Source organism: Canis aureus, chromosome X, assembly GCF_053574225.1.
Source record: "Canis aureus isolate CA01 chromosome X, VMU_Caureus_v.1.0, whole genome shotgun sequence".
Lineage (NCBI taxonomy): Eukaryota > Metazoa > Chordata > Mammalia > Carnivora > Canidae > Canis > Canis aureus.
The window spans coordinates 28,416,956-28,439,458 of record NC_135649.1 but is presented as its reverse complement, the minus strand read 5'-3'; the positions used below and the strand labels follow the sequence as shown (position 1 = coordinate 28,439,458).

Here is a 22,503-nt window from a genome sequence, read left to right as displayed (position 1 = left end):
TATATATCTATCTGGAAAAATAGTTACGAAAATTTTAGCTTTGGTAGGTTTAGACTGAATTTTACTTTTTCATTTTCTTATTTTAGTGAGCATTTACCAATCTTATAACCAAACTCTACGGTATTCATTTACATTTTGACAGTGGTATATAATTGGTAGGTATAATTGGAGGCAGGTATAATTGGATAGAAATAATTTACTTAGTATACTTTTGTCTCTGGAGACCAAGTGCATGCAGAACATAAGCCAGCCTATCTCAATTTCATAAGGTTTCTTGCTTTTAAGAAATCTAGGTGTTAAATTTCTTAATTCCATTTGCATATTTGGATATTTATTAAAGCTAATAGAATATAAAAGGTATTGAAAGGTTAACATTAAAGTAATTTTTTTTCCTATAAAATAATAGTTATTCACTGTAGAAATTTTAGAAGATATAGAAACTAGAAAAAATACAGCTTATCCTTGTTTTTCACTAAAATACATTTTTAGGTTTTTTTTAAAGATTTTATTTATTTATTTATTCATGAGAGACAGAGCGAGAGAGAGGCAGAGACAGGCAGAGGGAGAAGCAGGCCCCATGCAGGGAGCCCGACGTGGGACTCGATCCCGGGTCTCCAAGATCACACCCTGGGCTGCAGGCGGCGCTAAACCGCTGCGCCACCAGGGCTGCCCACATTTTTAGTGTTTAATAGCCTTCTTAGTCTTTTTATGCCTGTATGAAATCTTAAGTTTTATAAAACTGAACCATATTGTGCATTCTATTTTGCAAGCCTGAATTTTTTATGTTAATAAAAGCATAACACTTTCATACCATTACATACTTTCCAATTTTTAATGACTGTATAGTGTTGCATTTTGCATACAGGGATCATAATTAACCAAGATCTCTTCTTGTTTAATGCCGAGGACTTTTGTAATCCTTGCCATTACAGATAGCACTAAAACATTTTTGTACCTATGTATCATGTACAAATATTATTATACCTTTGGATAAAGGGCAGTAATTAGAATTGCTTTGTCAAAGGACATCAAAATTTTACAGCTTTCAATACAGATTCTTCTATAGAAAGGTTATCTCAGTTTGTTTCTAGCAGGTCAGAGTACTCATTGCATGATAACTCTTAACAGTAGTAGCCATTATCTATTAAAAACCTTGGCCATTTGGTAGTTGAAAAATTGTTTTGTTGTGCTTACTTAGGATGAAAGATCTTGATGTGAAGATTTATCATGTAAATGTAAAATAATAGCATAGTTGCCTAATAATTGAGTGGATTTCTTTTTTTTCTTTATATTTTTATATGCTTTTTTAATATCCAGTTAACACCAGAATAGATTGTGCCATAACTAACCTTAAGAGTTTCTGGGGAAAAAAAAAGGTTTCTGATGTCAGTAACTACCTCTGGTCTGAATATATGAAGTACTATATTTTTGGTCATTTGTATCATGTTTTTAAAAAATCCATGCTTTAGAATAAAATGCAAAGCTTTATTTATGGAACATCTAGTATGTTTTAAATAGAGAATATGTGATCTTAATAAAAGATATTAGTAATCCATAATTATAACAAAAGTTTAATATGCTTTCTTTCTTTCCAAACAGCTTTTTAATGAAATGATACAGGAAAACGGCTATAATTTTGATAGATCATCCTCAACATTTAGCGGCATAAAAGAGCTTGCTCGACGTTTTGCTTTAACTTTTGGACTTGATCAATTGAAAACAAGAGAGGCCATTGCTATGCTACACAAGTAATCTCCAAATATTTTATTCAGATCTCCTGTTTTTTAGTCATGAAATTTTTTTATTTATCCCTTATTTAGAATAACCAAACTCAATAGATGCTTTATTGTCTTTTTGAGAACCAGTAATAATGATATCTCCATTAACACATGTGTTAGGGTTCAAACTCCTTTTATAGAAAATCTTTGCTTTAATTAAAACAATACAGAATCTTTATACATTATGTGAAGAAAAGCAACATATATTCATCAGGTATTATAAACTCTCTTAACAGCTTTTATTATAATCTCACTGCTAGGCAGAGAAATTTTTGAGATTTGATTCAGTTTTTCTCTTTCTGGTTCTGTTTTCTATTTTGTCATGACCTTTTCCTTTGTTTTGAGCTGCAACCTTCTTTCTCTCTGCATATATTCTTTGCTTTATCAAAATTGGAAATGATCTGATTTAATTTGGGGCATGTAATTTAGTTGATCAATCATACTTTCAAATATGAGTATATTTTAGAGTTTTAACATATCCAATACATGGTCAGTAATCTCTTTATTTCTTAATTCTAGATGAAGAGCCTGGCCTTTGGGAAAACTAAAACTCTTTTATGAAATTTCTCTGTTTGATTTGTGTCTCTTTTAGTCCTTGCTTACTTAGTTATAAAAATGTTAAATGTCTCCCTACAGAGATTTTTCTGCTCTTTAAGTTAGTCCCATGCTTTCCCCAGCTTTAATTCACTCTCTCCTTTCACTTTGCTGTAGAAGTTCAAATTCCTTTTTATGCCTTTTAATAATACATTGGATGATAATTGTAGGTAGTATTTAAGGACCACACATGTAGTGATTAGTGATTATCCTGAGAAGGTAATATATTACTTCTTCATGTAGTAGCCTGCCTTCTTTTCTCCCCAATTTAATTTGGATTTTTACACAGTTACATTTTGGAAAAGGGTATATGATTATAATGTTGAGGTGTTATCTTGATTTGAAGTATTTATTATTAAGTAAATATAGTTAAAATAGGCCCTGAGTAAAGTTTAATTCTTTATTTTAAAATTTATTTATGATAGTCATATAGAGGGAGAGAGAGAGGCAGAGACATAGGCAGAGGGAGAAGCAGGCTCCATGCACCGGGAGCCTGACGTGGGATTCGATCCCGGGTCTCCAGGATCGCGCCCTGGGCCAAAGGCAGGCGCCAAACCGCTGCGCCACCCAGGGATCCCGTAAAGTTTAATTCTTAAAACATACTCTTAAATGGGTCATTATGAAGAATTTTCAATAATTATTTTTAAGTTTGTTCTATATGTTATGATAGGTCTCCTTTATATCCTGAAAAATACAGAAAATGTACTGATCATTACATGAGAGAATTTGGGCTATTTTCTATGGAGAAGAGACCTGAGGAAAGAATGTAGAAAAACCACAATCAAAGTAAATGATAGCTATATTTGTGGGGTTTTGTTGTTTGTTTGTTTGTTTTAAAGTAACAGTGACATAAAATGTAAATTTGCTCATTCTTACACTATAGCCTCCTTATTCTCTTTATTCCCCAGATTAAATGCATGGCAGTGGAAACATCTTAGTATGGAACGAAACTAGAGAGAAATTGCCTAAGTTACAAATTTTGTATTGTACTCCTTTAAATGTTTCTTTATTGTTGCAGAGATGGCATAGAATTTGCTTTTAAAGAGCCTAACCCACAAGGAGAGAGCCATCCACCTTTAAATTTGGCATTTCTTGATATCCTGAGTGAATTTTCTTCTAAACTACTCCGACAAGACAAAAGAACGGTGTATGTGTTAAAAATATTCTATTTAATTTTGTTTTGAAATTCTTAAGGATGAATTGTTATACTTGATTTTTATCCTTTTTGCACACACACAGATTAGAACTGTAGGATTACATTAATGCACAAAAAACTTTAGAAAATTTATAATTTAAGGATTATAACTATATTTTATGCATTATACTCCATTTTAATTCTGTATGTTCCCCTCACAGTGTAGTTGTGGCTTTAGAGGTGTAACTTGAATGCTTTATGTATCCTCATCTGCATTCTTCACTTAGTATAACCAAGGAGGGAACATTGAACAGACAATAATATTGGTAATTCATCCAAGAGCATCTTAGCCTGTGTACTAAGCTGTGACTATACTGGAAAGTAGGTTTCCTTTTTATCTTTTTTGTTTTAACTACTAGTCATATCCTTAGCAGGCCGGCCAGTAAGACAATATTTTTTCTAGTATAGTCTCCTAAAATGGCGACTTATGTTCTAAAAGAGCCCAACGAATGCAATTAAATTCTCAAAATTCATCCCCTCTTTGAGGTATAAAAGGGCAGAGGAATATGAATAACTCAGTATATGTAAGTCTTCTGAAAGTCTATCAGTATTTTGCACATAAAGATGTATACATTTTACATGTAATTCTAAAGCAGACCAAACTAATCCCTGGTGATACAAGTCACAGTAGTGGACACTTTTAGGGTTGGGGATTTTGAATAGGAAACAGGACATAAGGTACTTTGTAGGAATGTTCTTTATCTTGATGTATGGGTTACATGACTGCATTTATTTGCAAAATGGTCTGACAGTACTCTTTAAGTTCTGTGCATTTTATTACATATAAATTTATCCCAATTAAGAATTAACACTGTTAATCAGAGAAATACAACTTTTAAAAAAGATTTTAGTTCTTCATGGGAGATAGAGAGAGAGAGGCAGAGACATAGAGAGATGGAGAAGCAGGCTCCTTGCATGGAGCCCGATGTGGGACTCGATCCCAGGACCCCAAGATCATGCCCTGAGCCGAAGGCAGATGCTCAAACTCAGCCACCGAGGTGTCCCAAGAAATAAAAATTAAAGCAATGAAAAACCATTTTTTGCTTAGCAGATTAGCAAAAAATAAGAAGTCTTGATAGTCCATAGCATTGCCAAAGATATGGAGCAAGAAACTTTTATACATCGTTGATGACTATAAATTGGTATAAGACCACTTTGTGGAGCCATATGACAATGTCTAGTAAAGTTTAAGATTCTCTCTACCTCATGATCCATTAATTCTATTCATAGGTAGATAACCTACAGAATCTGTTACATGTGTGTACATGGAATACCGTAAAAGAATTTGACCATCACATTGTCTGAATAGAGGAAAGTTCAAAGGAACTTAACATCCATCAGTTAGAAAATGAGATCAGTAGATTTTTATACAAGGGAATATCATAAGCAGTCAAAATGGTTAGATTTTTTTCAAAGTAAATATTAATTCCTTAATTTTCTTAAACCACCCATTCTTCAAATTTCTGATAGTCTCATGTCATAAAAGGCTTTCTACAGTTCAATTGAATTGGGATTAAAATAAGATTCACACATCCGAATTAATTTTTTTAAATTTTTGTCTGTTTATTGTGATATAATAGACAAAACTAATATATTTAAAGTGTACAACATGATGATTTTTAATATATATATATATATATATATATATATATATATATATATATATAGTGAGAGGTTTCCTCTGGTCAAATTAATGAACACATCCTAAATCTCATATATTTACCCTGTTGTATTTAAATATAAAAACAGTTTAGAACACTTAAGTGTTCCTCTGTTAGCAAATTTCAGTTTTACAGTGTTAGAATAATATAGCATCAGCAGTTATCACCACAGTAATAATTAATAAGTTAGATCCTCAGATCTCACTCATCTTTAAAATTTTTTATCCTAACTTATTGAGATATAGTTGACATATAACCTTGTGTAATTTTTAAAAAAGATTTTATTTATTTGAGAGAGAGAGCAAGAGAGCAAGCACAAGTGGGCAATAGAGGCAGAGAGAGAGGGGAGAAGCAGGCTCCCCACTGAATGAGGAGCCTGCTATGGAGGTCGATCCCAGGATCCTGGGACCATGACCTGAGTGAAAGGCAGATGCTTAACCGACTGAGCCACCTAGGTGCCCCTAACATTGTGTAATTTTAAGGTGTACAATATGTTGATTTGATATACTTAGATATTGGAAAATGATTAACACCATAGCATTAGGCAATGCCACTTTTCCAAAAATGGTTATTTAAAACATAATGTCGAGTACAAAAGGCAAAGTATAAAACTGTTCTATAATGTTTATAGACAAATATATAGTAAAAGTATATTATGACTTCACTCCTGTGGAATTTAAGAAACAAACCAACATGGGGATTGGGATAGGGAAAGGAGAAATAAACCAAGAAACAGACTCTTAACTGTAGAGAGCAAACTGATGGTTTCCAGAGGGAAGGTGGGTGAGGGGATGGGTGGAATAGGTGATCAATACTAAGGAGAGCACTTGTGATGAGCACTGGGTGTTGTATGGAAGTGCTGAATCCCTAAATTCTAAACCTGAAACTAAACACTGTATGTAAACTAACTGAAATTTTAATCAAAACTTGAGAAAAAAAATATATATTAAAAATATAAACGTATGTGTCAGGATGTAAGATCAGGTTAGTAGCCTTTGTGAACAGGGAAGAGAACAAAGAGAAATAGCACCAGCAAGGGCTCCTTATCTGGAATGTTCAGTTAAGCTATGTGGTAGATACATATTTGTAAATCTCTACCCGTGAGTATATTTTGGCTCAAGCTCCATATGTTGTCATAGATCGGTACCGGTTTTTAGACTGACAGTATATAGTCCGCACTTTGAGGAGTACTATACTACTGTGTATAGCTGAAATATAATTAAGAAATACCAAGCGAACACCATGCAGTATCTTTGTAACTGATTCTTCCTATCCTTTCTCTTTAATGGTGTTCAATACTTATGATTTTGAATTGATTGGAATTAGTTATTATGAAGACTGCAGATTATTTGCATTGCACTTTAAAGTTAGTTGATGAAATTTGTGTTCATGTATTTGAAGAATAGATAATAAAGCACTGAACTCTTAGTGTCAAAAACCTGAGATTTGAATCATGGTTGTATTGCTTTCTCATTCTTATCCTTTGCTTCCTCATCTGTCAAATGAGAATATCTCCCTCCCAGGATTATAAGAATAGAGTTGAAGAACCCAAGAGAAAAATGCCTTACATAAAAGTAGTCACACAAATGTTAGTTGAATTTTGATTGCTATATTACATATCAGCCGTAGAATCCTTGTGATACTTGGATCCAAGGGTAAATGTATGACTTCCATCAGGCTGAAACTTTTTTTCAGATAGGAGCCATATCTTATTCATTTTTGTACCAATCCCCAGTGCTGGGGCCTAGTGACATAGTGGTTGCTTGACAAATACTAAGCTGTAATGCTCTGGATTATTTCATTTAATGAAGAATCTTGACGGATACAAAATTGCTCATCAGTGTACTGATGAAGCCAAGATTGAATTGTGAAGTGCCCATGCTTATACAGCTGTGTGTGGTAGAACTGGGATTAGAACCCAAATTGCATGGTTTTAAATCTAATCCTCTTTCCAGAAATATGCCTTGGGTTTGTTCTTCTAGCAAAAGACCTGTAAAGTTAGAACAGAAACATATTAGAAAACACTAACATCCTTCAGTTGTTACTGTATGCTTTGAGGGAAATGTTTGTTTTGTTTCACTCTAATTTACTTTTCATTTAATTATAATAAAATCATTGAATGTTCCTTATGGTATGTGAACATTAAGATTATTTTAGAGAGGAATTAAATAAAAAGGGGGAAAATAACTATGGCAGTTTTATGTGTTAAAGCCTAATGGTTTCTACTTCTTTTTAAGGTATGTTTACTTGGAAAAGTTCATGACCTTTCAGATGTCACTCCGAAGAGAAGATGTGTGGCTTCCACTGATGTCTTACCGAAATTCTTTGCTAGCTGGTGGTGATGATGACACCATGTCAGTCATTAGTGGAATCAGCAGTCGGGGGTCAACTGTGCGGAGTAAAAAATCAAAACCATCTACAGGAAAACGGAAAGTAGTTGAGGGCATGCAACTTGCACTCAGTAAGAACATAGTTCATTCTCTTTATACTTACCCCTTATGTTTAACAACTGAATTGTCATTAGGTTCACCTTAGTTTTAAATTTGAGATACGTGTTGTTAAATAGTATCCTGTATAGTGTGTCCAGTTATGTGTTGAATGTTTTAAGCATTTTATATATATAAACTCAGTTCTTAAAGCTCTTTAGGTATATCCTCATTTTTCAGAAGAGAAAACTAGTACAGAGAGGTTAAGTAACTTACCTAAGGTCACACGGCTATTCACTGGCCAGACAGTCTCAGGCTGGAACTTCTGCTTTTTAATCATGATGCTATATTTTATATGTATAGGGATATGGACTCAGCATCATAGAGCTAGTTGTTACCTAAGAGATCAGATTATCTAGTTTAAGTGTGGAGCAGCAGATTCAGAGAGGTTCTCACGAATTTCTGTGAAGAGGTCATTTATCATGAAGAACTTGATAGAGATATAAATTCTGTCTGTAATCTTAGAAGTAGGAATGCAGTATGACACTTGAATCTCTTGGATTCCTAGCACTATTATAGGGTTGATTTGTAATGGGCCTGGGGATTTTTTTCCTCTCCTTTGGAACCTTTAAACAAATTAGCATAGTTGCCAACATTTGTTTCATTTATTGCTGAATAACAAACTACCCCAAAACTTAGGACATATCAGGGACATGATGTCTGATGTTTCAGCCAGGAGAGAAGACTCAAAGGCTGGTGATGAATTCTGTGGAGGCACCTTCAGTTAAATCTATATCTGCTGCCAGCTATCACCCTGGACTTAAGCTGGATTATCTGTTAGAACACCTACATGTGGTCTCTCCATGTGGCTGTTTGGCTTTCTCACAGCATGTGACTGGGCTCCAAGAGCAAATATCTGAAGAGAAGTAGTAGAAGCTACCAGTTTTTTAAGGCCAGAAACTGGCACAGCATAATTTCTACCATATTCTCTTGACCAAGCAATCAGGGCTCAGCTTTAAGGGGATAGGACATAATTCCCCACCTCTTAATGTGAGGAATGTCAAAGCTTTAGGGGCCATATATTCTAATTGCCATATAATTCTTCAGCCATCATCAGGTATATAGAGTTCAATACTTCATTGTCCCGTGGTTGTCTTTTGTCCAGTAATATAAATGCATAAACTTATAACTGGTACAACCTTAGATTTAGACTTGATTATGTAATCCCAACATCTCCAGTCTGTGGGGGAAATCTCTTTTATAGTATCCCTGACCAGTTAAAATAGTTAGGGCTAATGGTCTATAGGAAGTTAAGTTGTTGTTTTGTTTTAAGTTGAAAAGTTATCTGATTAAAGATGATGTTTCCTGCACATCACTTTAAGTTTTTCTCATCTGAACAAATAGTTGATTGTTAATGGATTTATGCTGGGCCATCAAATCTCTCCTTTTTATTAGACTACATAGAGAACAAATGAATTGGTATTTATATAACATCTTTTTTTTAAGACTTTATTTATTTGGATGAGAGAAAGAGCGAGCACAAGTTAGGGGTAGGGGCAGAGGTTAGCGAGAGAAGCAAACTCCCCACTGATCAGGGAGCCCTATATAGGGCTCAGTCTCAGGACCCTGGGGTCATGACCTGAGCTAAAGGCAGATGCTTATTAACTGACCGAGCCACCCAGTTTCTATGACATCTTGAAGATAAATCTTTTACAGAAAGAGTCAATACTCTTTGTTTAGGTTTTTGAAAAAAGACATAGAAATTGGGGCATTAGTAAGTTATAAGAAGAAAGGATGGCTACTGATAGATTGGCCAGATCAGTGTAAATTTGAAGGGAAAATTAGAGCCTAAACACTGTAGAAATTAATGGCTGATGTAATTATATTTCAGATTATGAAATTTGTCTGTCTAAGGCATTAGCTACTAGTACATATTCCTTTTTCCTCTTTTCTTAAAAACACATATCTATGCACATGTGTAATCTTCTAATAAAGTAGTTTTCCTGCAAGTCGTCAAGTGCTATCAGTTTCACCTCCCAAATCAGTGGTTTTAAAAAAATTACTATGAATTCAGTAACACTTGCATGTGAATTTGTCTTTTATTAATCACGGCAGCATCTACAGATTTGAAAACAAATAGCTTTGGCAGGTGTGAAATCTGTTTTTGGTCTAGTGCTTAATACGTATATGGATTTGTGCTCCCCTTGGAGTTGGTGAGCATCCTCTAAACTAGGAGTCGTTCTTCCATCATATCCATTCCTGTTTCTACCTCTCACTCACTTGGGCTATACAGTTAGCCTCCTAACTGTCCTGTTTGCTCACTAATCTTTGTTCTTAAGTCCACCTTCTACACTACCACCACATACTTTGACTAAAATATGTAGCTTCCACATTGCTTCCCTTCCATAAAACCTTTGGCAGTAGTTCCCGCCACCTTAGCACAGCTTAGACTTTCCATAAATTGATTCATGCCTCTTTATTCAGCCTTACCTTTTGCCATTTACCCTAGGAGCATCAAACTCTTAGTTTGAACCCTATGAAATTGCCATTTTTTGCAGGTCAAGAATTGCTGAATATCAGCAAATTGATATGGTTCAGTTGTCATGGTTTTGTGTCTCAATGTTTTTGTTTATGTTCTTCCCCTGCCTGGAAATTGTCACAGTGTACACAGTATCTACTCTAACTAGAAGGCACTTTTGGGTAGCTGACTCTGATCCTTTTCATTGCTCCCATTCCACCTGTGCTGCCCTCTCTTATAGCACTACTACACTGTTGTCATTGCGTGTGTTTTCTTTGTCTCGAAGGACAGGGATTGCACCTGTTATCTTGGTATCCCCATTTCAAGCACTAGCATGTGGAAAGCAACCAGATGTTTGTTGACCTGAACAGGTTATATTAGATATTTTGGGTAGTCAAAATTAGTGACTGAACTTAATTGCTATTAATTTTCTCTTAGCTGAAGAAAGCAGTAGTAGTGACAGTATGTGGTTAAGCAGAGAACAAACACTGCACACCCCAGTTATGATGCAGACGCCACAACTCACCTCAACGATTATGAGAGAGCCCAAAAGATTACGACCTGAGGATAGCTTCATGAGTGTCTATCCAATGCAGACTGAACATCATCAAACTCCTCTTGATTATAAGTAAGTACATTTGATCATTTTCTGTACTATAACTTTATTAATTACATAGAAAAAAGTTAAGTTAAAAGAAGAATAAAATTCTCCTTGAAGCACGCAGGTAACATGGATGTTAGCTCAAAGACAACACGAGGAAGCAAGGCAACAGCAGGAGAGAGCAGCATTGAGCTATGTTAAACTGCGAACTAATCTTCAGCATGCCATGTAAGTGAGAGTGCCTTATTGTCTGAGTCTAGGAAGTTCACTAATTCATTTTAACATATTTTAATGTGTGCCTTACCTAAAAATTTCAGCAAACTCTTTAGAGTAAGCTGAAATAATCAAGGAATTAAAATTTGGTCTTTCCAACAGAAGAAGACATTCAAAGTTAAATATTCACTAGTTAGCTAAAGGACCAATCTTAGGTTGATCTGTTGGAAAAGTTTAAATTTGAATCCTTGTTTATTTTGGTACACAGAATTATAGCTAAAAATCCAGTTTTGTTACACCTTAATTGATTCCCCAGCTTAGTCCAGGCCCTCATCCCTCATCTGAACCATTGTATTAGCTTGCTAACTTGTTTTCTTCCCTCAAATCTCCCATTTATCCTCTCACCAAACTCCTCCCCTCACTCCCCATCACCGCTCCATCATTCACACTGCCATCAGAAATTACTATTGTCGAATAAAATCTGGTCATGTAACTCTTTGACTTAAACCTTCCCATGGCTCCCCATTCTCTACAGGATAAAGTGCAAACTCCTTAGCTCATGGCATGCAAGATCTTTCAAAATATGGCTCCTGCCTACATTTTAGTATCCTATCCCCCATTGCTTGGCAACCGGTAAAATTATTGTAAAAGAATAATAAGCTCAGGTGTCACCTTAAGTGAAGCTGTGGTCATCTATGCTCCCATAACACTATGTATATTCATATTTCTTATAGCATCACATTGTACCGTAATTATCTTTTTTATGAACTTATCCCTTTCTCTAGACTGTGAGCTCCTCAAGGGCAGGGACCACTTTCATTGCCTGGTAGTACTTGGCATGTAAAAAATGCTAAGTAAATGTTCATTGAATAAATAAATGTCCAATGCAAAGAAATTGTAGTTTAACTTTTAAATACTTTGTACTTTCTTGGAATCTATATGAGACTTTTATGAATCTTTACTAGCTTTGAGCTCTAGAAGACATGGCAGAAAAGCACTCTTTAGATGATTGGTACAAAAAGGGGATGATCATGATTCTGATTATCTAAGTTTTGAGTTTGAAAACTTTGTAACATAATGTGGTATATGTTTTAATATTGGGAGATAGTAATTGTTACCTTTTTAAATTTAAGTTTCATTTTGTTGGTTTTTAAATGATGAGGATTGCACCTGTTTTTCTTAACAAATGATCATTTACCACATGAATGGTAACCTATTAAAATTTGCTTTAGTTATTTCTGTAGTGATCTTATCAACCTCTACAGATAGAATACACTCTGTTGCATATATAGATTCTGATCATAACTTGTCTAATACGGTCATCATCTATATGACCTGGTTCTACCCCCTGTTTTCTGTTTCTGTGGCCACATGCCCCATAATATATTATTTCATGCATAATTCAACAAGCTGATTTCTTAGCTTCCAACCAGTTACCAGTTCAAACAATCTGGAATTCTACCATACAGTCATTTGGTCTGTATCTCTCCCCTGAAAATTTTCCTCTAGTCCCTAAGATCTTCCATAGCATCTCATTACTCAGTACCATTTATCATTATTCTTTTGTTTGTAGTTTGCTTTAATTCTACAAGTTTAAGAGATAAACTTCCCCAGGTGACTATAAGAGATTATTCTGTTTAAATAATTATTACCATTAGATTCTTTTGGTGGTTGTGCCATAAGTGGTCTGTTGCCTAAGACTTGAAAATATTTTTGTTTTACAGTGATTTGTCTGTAATGGTATCTGCTCTATATCTGAAAATACTTCCCAAGTTATCTCTTCATTTTTTTTATAGTTTATATCATACATATCTTCTACTCCAAATGAGATGCAGAATGGATTTCTGGTTTTCTGTAACATGGTCCACAAAGCACACATAACTTCCTTCATACTTGCCTCTACCGAATATAGTAAAATTGTCATTTGCTGTCCAAACCTCTTAGAAAATAGGGACCATTGTCAACATATTCATCCAGGTAGCTTGGATTAGCCATCATGTTTTATTTTCATACTATTTTTTTAAACTCAACATAGTATTGTGTAAATTGTAAGTAAATAATTGATTTTGATAGTGGTGGGAATCGATAAATGAGTGAGAAAAGAAGGCTATATTAGCCAAAATGGGCAGCTAGTTACCTTCAATTTCACTGTTATGTTGACTCCTTCATGCTGATCTGGGCTAATTTATGAACTTGAAATTTGAGTTTATTCCTTTTAATTATGTGATAACATACAGAATCTTTTTTACATTTCTACATATGTCTTAGTTTTGAATTTCATAGGACAAAATCAGTATAAATGTTACTCATTTCTTCCTGAAGCAGAATTAATCTCTTACAAATTTTTTTTTAGCACTTGATACATACTTCTCTTGTGATATTTCTCATATTCCATTACAATTAATTATCTCTTTTTCCCCATAGTAGACTGTGAGCTCCTTGAGGGCAGGAACTATGTCTTATTTATCTTTTTTTTTTTTTGTTGCATCCATAGGACATAAAAGAAGCCTGGCACATAGTAGGCACTTGTGAATGAATGAGTGAGTGAGTGCCTGGCACAAATTAGGTACTGAGTGAAGGAGTGAGTGATGGGTAAAATTAATATATATTAGTGAAAATATATGTATTCTGAAAATGTCATTTCTTTGGTCTCTGTTTTATATTTGTTTATTAATTTGTACCCTGCCTACTTTCAAAAAGGATTTGAGGTATCTTGTCTGTTCCCATGTGGGAAATTCTCTTTGAACTTTTATATGGGATATCAGAACTATCAAGCTAAATGTATCAAAGTAATGTAGAATAAACAACTCCTTCGCATTTTTAGACAAGTGAACATTGGGGTTTTGACATCATTGATGACATGATCAATGCCTAATCATTTTCCCTGACCTTTAATTCCATCATTTTCCATTACACTTCAATATAGAGAGCTACATAGTTGCTGCCAGTATATTAATAGTCACAACATTGGTTCAGATCTTGACCTTGTTTTATATTTCTCTAGTCGACGTGGTACAAGCCTAATGGAAGATGATGAAGAGCCGATTGTTGAAGATGTTATGATGTCCTCAGAAGGGAGGATTGAAGATCTTAACGAAGGAATGGATTTTGACACCATGGATATAGACTTGGTAAGAAACTTAATGATTTCTGTCAAATTTTCATTTAAGATCTTTTGGAAATAAGTTGGGATTAGAGGAAATACTTTCCATGACAAGTAAGTTTTGCAAAAAGAGTAAATAAAATAGTTGCCACGTATTTTGATATATGAGAAGGATTGAGGAGAGGGTGAAGTTGAAGAAGGTGTTAACTCTTAGTTTAAGAGTTCAGACTAATTAATTAATTAATTAGTTCAGATTAATTAATTCAGATTAATTTAGGAATATATCAATTTAAAGAAAACCTTTTCTTACTATTATATCAGGTATTGTAGCTACTGTATTTTCCATTTATTTGCCATTATCAAAACAATGCATTAGTTCCTTGATACTACTACCTATTACTGAGACAAATTTCCATGTTAAATAATAAAATTACTTAAACTTGGAAATTTAACAACTATATATGAGGGTAGATTCTTTATTATCATATCACATAATAGGAGTAGGAGTTTATCATATATAAAATGCTTCTGTGCATTTCATCTTGCTACATATATCATTCAACTTTGTGAGGTAGGTTGGGAGGATGGAAGATACTGAAACTTAAGACAATTAGCCCATCCAAGGAGACAAAACTAAGAAGCAGTAAAGCTGAGACTTTTACTATAAGCTAGTCTTCTGATTCTACTTCTTGGAATACCATACTGTATTCTCCTTAAAAGGAAGAAATAAATAAATATGTCTTCTCTTCAGAATACTGTAATTTGGTATCTTTAAAAGAAAATGATATGAGAATGGCATTTTTAAAGTAAAACAGAAATGAGTTTTCTAGTTTTCATCTTTGAGAATAATTTTCTGTCAATTATTTGCTTTTTTATTTTAATTTTTTAATGGTTTGCTTTTGTATTTTTATGCATTCTGTTGTTTAAATACATAGTATTTAAGATACAGTAAGATACACTTGCAATTACATATGCCATGCGAACACTTAACAATAATTTTAATATTTTTAGCCGCTACCTGGTTTATAGATAGAGCAATTGTCAACTCTTCCTTTTCTTTTTCTTTAGCCACCATCAAAGAACAGACGAGAAAGAACAGAACTGAAACCTGATTTCTTTGATCCAGCTTCAATTATGGATGAATCAGTACGTTCAGTTTAAATGTACCCCAGGATTGCAAAATCAAAAGTACAAGCAAATCCCTAAGTTTGAGATTAAAGAGCTGGGACAGCCCATTGAGAATGGATAAAAACAACTGGACAGGAGAAAAAGAGGCAGGCAGGAGAGATTTCAGGAAGAGGGGAGGGGTGATTCAGTGGTGGTGACAGATTATAAGTACCTTTGAATCCCTGGCCAACTGGGACTTGAGTGTTATGTTAATGAATTTAGACTTTTCCTGTAGGCTTGATTTACCCATTGAAAGATTTTGAATGAGAGAGTGGCATGATCAGAATTGTGTTTCAGAAAGATTTCCTTGGCATTTATGGATGCATAGAATGAGTGATAAATCATAATCATAATATGAAGACATGGTAAAAAATAGAAATTGAATAAAAGTTTGATAATAAAGAGAAGGGAGTTGAGGTTGCTGGTTATTATTAGGTACTGTCAGTTCTGTTTCTTAAGTACATCTCCTGTCTGTCTCCACTGCCATATTATCCCTGACAGTGTCTTGGTTCAAGTCATCTTCAGTTTTTACTTGGCCAATTGCAGTAGCCAGGCAGTGATGATTTTATTCATTTTGAGTTTTGCCTAGCATAATAGGTGCTTAGTTTTATTTGTTAGACTAATCTCACTGCCACAGCACTCCTTTATAGCTCTTTTGGGGTCATCTTTCTAAAATGCAAATCTGCTCCTCTTCCTCATAGTTTAGGTCTTTCATGGATTTTTTTTCCCCCTCATTACCATTAAGAAAAAAGTTTGAATTCTCAGTGTGGCAAACAGACTTTGTGTTCTTGCTCCTTTGCCGTCTTAACCTTAGCTTTTTCCTTACATGCATACTGCTCTCCAGCCATACCAAGTCTTCTTGTTCCTGTTCCTCTTGGACATACTATACTCTGTCTTGACACCATCACTATGTATAGGCTTTTCTCTCTGCCAGAATTGTCCTTTTCCTTTTCCTCTCAGGGAATTCATCCTTTAATAGTTCTGACATTTCCTTTGAAGTTTTTGATGACCCCTCCAGATAGATTCTTGGCTCTCAACACTTTGTGTACATTTTTATTTTGATAATTATCAGATTTGTGTAGTGAAATAGGATATTACATTTCGCTTAATAGGCTGAACGCCAAGCAGTGATGATTTTATTCATTTGAGTTCTGTCTAGCGTAATAGGTGTTTAATTTTATTTGTTAAATGAATAAATGAACTAGTTAAGTTCCCTTCCATCTCAGTTTTTAGTGTCTACCCATTTGTGCTCCTTCCTCCCAATACCTGCTACCTCGGGTGACCATTGGCTAAGGCTTCCCTTCCATGCCCCAATTTCTACTATTCTCTCCTTGCCCTTCCTCACCTTATAATCTGCTTTCAGATAGTTCTTGGAAAAATGTTGACCTACTAACACACATCAACATATTCTATTAATAAGGCCAGTTACTTAGTCAGAAGTTACCGTTTCATAGAACAGCAAGTATAGAAATCTTTAGATAAGCTAAGTTACCCTGAGATCCTTTAAGTTGATGTGTCTCAGTCTCTCATGTAGCCATGAATCATCTGGAGATCTTATTAAAATGTAGATTCTGCTTCAGTAGGTCTGGAGTATGGCCTCTGATTCTGCATCTAACAAGTGCTCTTGAAGTTTCAGATCCGTAGATCATACTTTTGCAGTAGCATAAGTGAGTTAGGCCTACTCATAAGTCTATAGTTGATGTGCATATTGAAGTATATAGTTCCCTGATAATCTAAGATTATGTATCTTCCAGTTTGTTAAAGAAAATGTGAAGACGGTGACTGATAGGGAGTAAAAGAATCTTTTCAAGTAGATAGAATGAAATGCAATAATTCAACAATTTTTATTGAGCTGGAATTTGGTGCTAAAATGAGTTTGATGCTCTCCCTGCCCTCCAGGAGTTTGTATTCTAGTTCACCTTGACTATCACCTTGAAATGAGATGGTAGCTAGTATTTGAGAACTTAATGTGCCTGAAGCTGTGCTAGGCATGATTTAGTTGGATCCTCTTAGCAACCCTGTGAGAAAGGTGGTGGGATCTCACTATTAGTTACACTCAAGCACACTCGGGACTAAAGAAGTGGTTCATTGACTGGTTCAGAGTTTTACAACTCTAAGTGTCAGAGTAGTAATTTGATCCAAGTTCCTTTGATTTAAAAATCTCATGCTGTCTCTGCTGGGTACTTCCCAGAACTAAACTCAGACCTCATTTAAAAGAAAAACCAAGAAAACTAATTTAGGAATTGACATGATTAACTGTAGTCAGAATTATAAGGGCAGTTAGAGATCTTCTTTGTTTTCATGTGTTCACCTAAAGTTAGAAGAACTTGAGGCATTTGTTTCCTTAGTCATTTAATAGATTTGCAGAAAGGTGTTCTTTACTAATAATGAAATAGCAATGTAAATTATGTGTGTATATTTTTGACAACATTTAGAGAAAACTACAGTCTGAGTGAGGCCACAGATAGGGACCTAATAATTGTTATTTATAGAATTTTTGGCATTCTCCTGCTTTTTGAATATGTTATGTTATAACTAAGAGGATAGTAGTTTAGCTGCTTCTACTAAAATTAGGAAAATGAGCACACATATCTATTCCTGTAGTTTTGTAGTATTACCACATGATGGCAGCAGTCACATAACTGAGTGCCCAATAATCTTGAAAGGTTCAGATGGCTAAAGAACATTTTGACCAAAAAAATAAAAAATAAAATAAAAAAAAGGGACACCTGCGTGGCTCAGCAGGTTTAGTGCCTGCCTTTGGCCCAGGGTGTGATCCTGGAGTCCCAGGATCGGGCCCCACATCGGGCTCCCTGTGTGGAGCCTGCTTCTCCCTCTGCGTGCGACTCTCTCTTTCTCTCTCTCTCTCTCTCTCTCTCTCATGAATAAATAAATAAAAATCTTAAAAAAACCCTTTTGACCATAAAATGTATGTATATTATATATATTTATATAGATGTTTAGGATAATATATATTTAAATTAATACTAGTTTATTTTAAAATATACATCAAACTTTACCTTCTGTCTGAATAATGACTTAAAGAAATAGAATAACAGAAATTTTTAAATGTAAAAATCTGTGTTTGCCTTTATACAGTAGCCTACATCTGTTTTTACTCAAGCTTGTGATAAGTGAGTCATCAAAACAATAGTAAAATTGGGACTTAAACCCTTTTATACCCAGTTCTAAGTGAAATAACCCAAAACATCCTAGTATAGATGTTTTAAGTTATTACTAAATTTAAATATATCCTTTGTAACACAATATCCACATGATTCAGAAGTGGTAGTATAAAAACTCTGAGCAGCTCAGTTTTGGGTTGCATATACCAAGATTGAAGATTTATGGTTTAGTAAGTTCCTATAAACAATATTAATTTATTTCATTGTGCCAGTCATCACTTTCTGCTATTAGTGGGCCAGTATTGCTACAACACACTAAAGCTTCCTATTTATACTTTTTAAATATATGCTTATGTGTTTATTAATGTTAACACCAGAAACAGGGGTAGTTTGTTAGTACAGAGAGAGTGTCATTGATGTCATTCTTCTATGTTGAGATTCTCATGTTAGAATTATCTGTATTATAAACTTGGTTAAAGAAAGGTTTAGTCTAATGGAGCTAACTTTATATTCTAGTAGAAGAATCTACTTATAACCTAGTCTGTACAAACAGAGGAAAAAAAACCCATTCACATGATTTCTAGTTAGATACTCTACACTAGGAATTGCTAACTAAGATTTTATTCTTTCATTCATCATCAGACTTTCCTTACCCAGAGTCACAGGATATTATGGCTAGGCAGGACCTTTAAAACATCATCTAGGCTTCTTTGGTGGAAATATTTTCTAACCACCCAATCTATGACTCTTAACCAGAAAGGGAGAACCCTGAACTTTATTGGAGAGTTGAAGAGAACAAGGGGTGAGTAGTGGTGGTAGTTTTGATGAATGACAGATAAGAAGTGGGGTTCATTAATCCTCTTATTTTTGGAGATTCCAAAAACTTTGCAGCCTCCTTATAATGAATTATTAAGTAATCAGATAGATACTTGTTTCCTGGTCTGAAAATACTTCCTTCGGATCAGAATGATTCCTGAGTTCTGTGACTTCTGTTAAAATGAGACCTCATTTACAAATAAAAACCCTTTGCAAATCCCAATCTTAGCTCATTACCTCTGGCTTTAAAATCAGTTCTCACTAACTCATGGTTTTAAAATATTACATAATTGTTATAGTAAGTGCTGGAATTTTAATTGAATAGCCTAACTTTTAGTATATATAGCTAAAAGTTATATCTTGTTTTTGTCTGATGAACGAGGGAGAGTTTCTCCATTCATTATCTGCTTTTACTTTTTAGTTATTAGCGACAGGTAATTATTAGATTTTACCCTTTTACCAACTTGAATGGTATAAAAAAGCATCAATATAAATTACTTTGCCTAAATTTCACCTTACTTATTTAATTTCTTAAGATTTGTAGTTTTCTTTATTCATTCAGGCTAGATTTCCTAAATTTTCTACATATTTGTATTGACTTCTTGGGTATTTTTGGTTAGCATGTTCAAATGCCTTTTTAAGAGCTATACCCACTCCACAGTGCAAATGACCAAGTTTGCAAGACATTCCTAAGCTTTTTCCATTGAGCCTGTGCCAGGAGTATATGTCAAGAAGCACATACATTTGTTCATTCAACAAATGAGTGGCTATGTTTAGGGATTATTTAGGCATCAGGGTGGTGAATAAGCATATATAAATGTTGTGTGGTCCCTGCACTTATATTTGTGAGGTAAGTAGCATCTTGATTAGGCCTGATGTTACTTCATTACATAGTCATGGTCGTTTTAATGTTAGAATTCTATATCTGAAGGGGAGGGTAATTTTTCAGAGTGGTTTTATTAGCATATTATTAAACTTCGTGTTAACAAATTAATGTAACATTTACAGATACATTTTACAAAGAAATGAATGACAATTTTAACAAGATTTTTTTCTTCTCTCTCATTAGGTTCTTGGGGTGTCAATGTTTTAATACCAGTACACAAATCTGTGGTGAAGTCATTTTCTAAGTGGAAGAGGAAGTTTTAAAATAAAGTTGTGGTAGATACAGTGAAATTCTGTACAGATTTTTCTCTAAGGAGAATATGACATGCTTATGCTTACCAAGATCAAGTGCATTGAGGGGCAGTTTTGTTTGCCTGAAAAAAGTAAAGGACAAGTAAACAATTTGATGATAAGCTACAGTTTTTCTTAGAAAGTAAATATTTTATTTATGCGCTGTTAGTTGGCTTTTGAATCAATTATTTCATGCTTTTTTTAAAGAAAATATAACAATCTAAAGAGGCATTTGGTACAGACATGAATCCTCTCACATTTATTTACTGGGTGTACTAAGTAATGATGACCTCTGCTGGATTTCTGTTTACATCCAAGAAACAAAGTTAAGGATGAATTTATTCCCGTGCCCTGAAATTATAGGATAGAATTGTTTTTAGCATTCTAAATTTAAATGCTTAAAACATCAATCAACAAAGCTTTCTTTTAAATATTGTAATTGTGGAGAAAAGTAAACTTATAAGCAGAACTTTTACAATTTTTTCATCTAAAATGTATTTTAAGATATTTTTAAAATCCAAGAGCTTCTCTATACTTTTCAGAAATAATCCAGATGCAGTGAACTGCCAGAAGGTAACCAGTCTCAAACATGCTTATCCCATTATCAACCCTGAAAGTTTGCTTGTCCTTTAAGATAAAAATGTAATGTTGTGATATTCCTTCCAGTAGTGCCACTGTATTTTGTCTCCAAATAAAAGAAGCTTATTGTAGTATGTTTGCAGAAAAATTCTAAACAAAAATTATACAGCTTATTAGAGTGTGGGAATAGGGATCTAAATTTTAAATAAAATTATATATATATATAAATTGGTGCTGATTTTATAATTGCGCAGTTTGTTTAGTTTTTTCTTACTTTTAAATTCCAACTTAAAATTATGAGGTTTCAGAAATATATTGAAAGTTTAACAATGTTTAAAAATAGAAAAAGCATGAGTGTTCATGCTTTAAAATGATTTTTAAATTTGTATTTTATATTGTTTTATCTATCTGTCTTTGCAAGCAGTCTTCAGGTTAAAGATACTTCTAACAGGTTACAGTACATTTCCTCTGTATGTAAATTAGATGGGATAATAGAATTCATAACCCATAATATTCTTTGAAAGCTAAGCTTTAAACTTCATTTTATGTCCTTTCACAAATAAATTAGTTTAAAAACAGAAAGTGGCTACTTGCCATTTTGACATCAACTCATTTTGCGAGGCTTAGGCAGCTAGACATCGTTTAAAACAAAATATTAACTTATATTACATGTATATCTATCTTTTGTCAGTCGTCTCTCAGTTCTTGAGGTATATTATTTTAATCATTCCATGCCTTAATATGCTTGCAATACAAGAATATCTTCAGATGGGTGAATACCAAAAGGCTTTCAGTTCTTGGAATCAGAAATCAACAAGCATTGGGCTGTGGTAGCCAAAAACCATAGGTTAGCTAAAAGATCATGATACAATACAATTGTTTTATTAAATCATGGTTAATAACAAATGAAACCAGACTTGTCTAACAGATTTTCCATCTACAAATATTGTTATGTGCAAAAAGTACTGCCTATGTTGTTTTTCACACCACTGCATTTACTAGAACTGCTGAGAGGACTGTATATATGATTTTAAACCTAAGTTGATTTTTTTTCTCACTCTTGAAAGGAGTACTTCTTTGTGAAAGCAGTTCTTACAGCTTTGTTTTCAACCAGCTAAAAATGTTTTATATATTACTCTAACCTGTTGTCCTCCACATTCTATTGTCCTAATTGTACTGTTTTCTGATTTGTATTTATGTCTTGAGACAGTAACTTTTTGAATAAAAATAAACCTACAGTATGTTGTATGTTTTATCTTTTATAATTAAAGGAGGAGGGTGGCTATGAATGGCTTAGAAAACATGTATTATCACAGCTTTTAACATGTTTGGGGATAATTTATAGAAAACATTGCCATTTCATATTTTTAATAAATCATGTGTTTTTAAATGAGACTAAATCCCTAATTGGGTTATTAGTTTAAAATAGAAACCTGCGACCATTATTACTTCAATTTGTATCTGGCATGGGTTAAACACTTTAAAATGTTTGCATTGTTCATCCAGGATACATTTGAGTGCCTACTATATGCTAGGCATGTGTTAGAGATT

General features: G+C 33.9%; 1 protein-coding gene across 15 annotated transcripts in view; it reads left to right on the top strand.

Annotated features, from left to right (window-relative positions):
* Window positions 1-22,193, top strand: part of STAG2 (STAG2 cohesin complex component) — a 136,481-nt gene extending 114,288 nt beyond the window's left edge. For 14 of the 15 annotated variants that reach the window (XM_077887760.1, XM_077887750.1, XM_077887755.1 and 11 more), the window contains 8 exons: window positions 1,600-1,748; window positions 3,391-3,519; window positions 7,466-7,689; window positions 10,611-10,800; window positions 10,891-11,001; window positions 13,991-14,117; window positions 15,158-15,235; window positions 20,267-22,193. In XM_077887760.1, the coding sequence (XP_077743886.1) occupies window positions 1,600-1,748; window positions 3,391-3,519; window positions 7,466-7,689; window positions 10,611-10,800; window positions 10,891-11,001; window positions 13,991-14,117; window positions 15,158-15,235; window positions 20,267-20,290 (1,032 nt within the window). In that variant the 3' untranslated portion in view covers window positions 20,291-22,193. The remainder of the gene's footprint in view (window positions 1-1,599; window positions 1,749-3,390; window positions 3,520-7,465; window positions 7,690-10,610; window positions 10,801-10,890; window positions 11,002-13,990; window positions 14,118-15,157; window positions 15,236-20,266) is intronic. The other variant, XM_077887761.1, reaches the window with a different exon arrangement.
* The last annotated feature ends 310 nt before the right edge of the window (window positions 22,194-22,503 follow it).